Source organism: Gekko japonicus, unplaced genomic scaffold (genome assembly GCF_001447785.1).
Source record: "Gekko japonicus isolate JY-2015 unplaced genomic scaffold, Gekko_japonicus_V1.1 scaffold238, whole genome shotgun sequence".
NCBI lineage: Eukaryota > Metazoa > Chordata > Lepidosauria > Squamata > Gekkonidae > Gekko > Gekko japonicus.
In genome coordinates, this window is record NW_015161411.1 from 1,409,624 (window position 1) to 1,412,579 (window position 2,956).

Below are 2,956 nucleotides of genomic sequence, written 5' to 3' on the forward strand. Positions count from 1 at the left end.
GGGGGGCTCTGCAACTTACCTGGCTGCTTCTTGCTCTGACTGAGGGCTGCTGGGAGCACGGGGTGGGGCTTGTTGCATGTGCCCGCCCCCTGGGTTCTTTACTGCCGGAGCTCTGCTCCTGTGCGCTCCTGCAGGAAATGACCCCTGGGTAGGAGAGCCAGCAGATAGCTGCCTGACGACCGTAGTTGGTGCACAGGGACGTACGCAAGGAGATGGCCCTTCAAACATGTGGGTCTAATGTCATGAATTACAGGATATGTGATCAAACAAGATACGAGTGATGTGCCTAAGACAAACTGGGCGCTGTACAAAAGTCGTGTTTTTGTCCCTTTAGACCTATCGCAAGCCACTGTGAATCTTCAAAGGGGGGGGCGGAGAGGAAGAGGAGATTGGATTTATACCCCGCTCTTCACTGCCCAAGGGAGTCTCAGAGAGGCTTCCAATCTCCTTTCCCTTCCGCTCCCCACAACAGACACCCTGTGAGCAATGTTCCCTCTAATCTATGGAGTCTTGTGAGCCAAAATTCTACTTCATGAGCTACTGGCATTAAAGTTCTGAGCGAGTGATTTGGCTACTGCATCAATCAGTTTGCTCTGGAGCCATCCTCCCTGAGCTAAGACAAAAATGTGTGAGCCGGAGGCTAAAAAAAACGTGAGCTAGCTCACACCAACTCAGCTTAGAGGGAACACTGCCTGTGAGGTAGGTGGGGATGAGAGAGCTCTTTTGAGGACTGCTCTGAGAGAGCCATGACGGACCCAAAGTCACACCAGCAGCTGCAAGTGGAGGAGTGGGGGACTCAAAGGCTGCCTCAACGCTCACCACGCGGCATCTAGTTCTGCCAGAGAGTGGCCATGAAGTGCGTGGTCTCCCTTACGCGGGGGGCTCCACCAAGCCATCTTGAGATCTCTCACCACGCATCCCCCACAGGAACCCCCTGAAAGATCACCTGGGAACTTCTTGGCGAGTAACTCCGTGGCGCTGATGTCCAGGTCGAGCTGATCGACGTGGTGCTGGCTGAAGTAGCCGATCTTAAGGTTCCTGCCAAGAGAAGGACATGGAACTTTCTGTGGCTGACGACGACGCCTGAGGGAAGAAACAGCCCTTCTCCTTTTCTTCTACAGTAGGCACAAGTGCCACATTCCCCCTCAGGGACAGAAGGCAAGTACGGTCTGACTGTCTGACTGATGCACCTGCAGTTGCCTCAGGGTATACGTTACCCACAATTCTCAAGTTTACTCTGCCTTGGGCAACAAACCAGATCCTGCCAGAGGGCCCCCCACCCCCCGGGTTGCCAGGTCTGACTCATTAAATATCTGGGGACTTTTGTGGAAATATGTGGGGACGTGATGTCACATCCTGTGATTTCACTTCCTGGTCCATGCCCCCCCATATCAAGAAGGTTCCTGTGATTTCTGAGGAGAGGCACCTACGAGGAAAGGTTAAAGCGCTTAGGGCTCTTTAGCTTGGAGAAACGACGACTGAGGGGAGACATGATTGAGGTCTATAAGATTATGCATGGGAAAGAGCAGGTAGAGAAAGAGGCACTTTTCTCCCTTTCTCACAGTACAAGAACTCGTGGGCACTCCATGAAATTGCTGAGCGGTCGGGTTAGAACAGATAAAAGGAAGTACTTCTTCACCCAAAGAGTGATTAACACTTGGAATTCACTGCCACAGGAGGTGGTGGTGGCTACAAGCATGGACGGCTTTCAAAAGGGAATTAGATAAGCATATGGAGCAGAGGTCCATCAGTGGCTATTAGCCATAAGGTATAGATAGGGGCTCTGGGGCAAGTGATGCTCTGTCTTCTTGGTGCTTCGGGGGGGTCAACAGTGGGAGGGCTTCTAATGTCCTGGCCCCACTGGTGGACCTCCTGATGGCACCTGGTATTTCTGGCCGCTGTGTGACACAGAGTGTTGGACTGGATGGGCCTTTGGCCTGATCCAACATTGGCATCTCTTATGTTCTTATGTAGATGCTATTCTGAAAATCTGGTGCCTACCTCAAAAAACAGCTCTTCCCCGGAGCCCCATGGATTGATTCTCCATTATAACCTAAGAAGACCCACCTCCATAGGGTATAATGGAGCACTCAAGAGGACATTCCCTCCCCGCTTTCTGATAACCCTGAAGTGGGGGGAAGGGGGCTCCAAACTAGGGGATTCCCTACTCACACCCCCCAGGCGGTTCTCGGTTCTCCCAGATTAGAGTCCACACACTTAACCACTACACCAAAGAAGGATGCAGACAAGCTGGAATGTGTCCAGAGGAGGGCAACAAAGATGGTGAGGGGTCTGGAGCAATGTTCCCTCTAAGCTGGGGAGTCTTGTGAGCAAAAATTCTACTTTGTAAGCTACTGGCATTAAAGTTGTGAGCAAGCGATTTGGCTGCTGCATAAATTAGTTTGCCTCTGGAGTCATCCTTCCTGAGCTAAGACAAAAACATGTGAGCCAGAGGCTAACAAACTGTGAGCTAGCTCACACTAACTCAGCTTAGAGGGAACACTGGTCTGGAGACCAAGTCCTACGAGGAGAGGCTAAAGGAGCTGGGTCTGTTTAGCCTGGAGAGGAGACGACTGAGAGGGGATACGGTAACTATCTTCAAGTACTTGAAGGGCTGTCATAGAGAGGATGGGGCGGAGTTGTTTTCTGCTGCCCCAGACGGTCGGACCAGAACCAAGGGTTGAAATTAAATCAGAAGACTTTTCCGCCAAACATTAGGAAGAACTTCCTGACAGAAGAAGAAATTTGATTTATACCCCACCCTTCACTACTCAAAGGAGTCTCACAGCGGCTTACAAACTCCTTTCCCTTCCCCTCCCCACAACAGACACCCTGTGAGGTAGGCGGGGCTGAGAGAACTCTGAGAGGAGGAGGAGATTGGATTTATACCCCGCCTTTCACTTCCCAAACGCGTCTCAGAGCAGCTTACAAACTCCTTTCCCTTCCCCCCCCCCAC

General features: G+C 51.7%; 1 protein-coding gene across 1 annotated transcript in view; it reads right to left on the reverse strand.

The window, feature by feature from the left end:
• The window catches only part of ABCF3 (ATP binding cassette subfamily F member 3), a 69,553-nt gene that overhangs the window by 16,775 nt on the left and 49,822 nt on the right, over nucleotides 1–2,956 (reverse strand). The window contains exon 18 of the mRNA XM_015426894.1: nucleotides 947–1,038. Coding sequence (XP_015282380.1) covers nucleotides 947–1,038 — 92 coding nt within the window. The remainder of the gene's footprint in view (nucleotides 1–946; nucleotides 1,039–2,956) is intronic.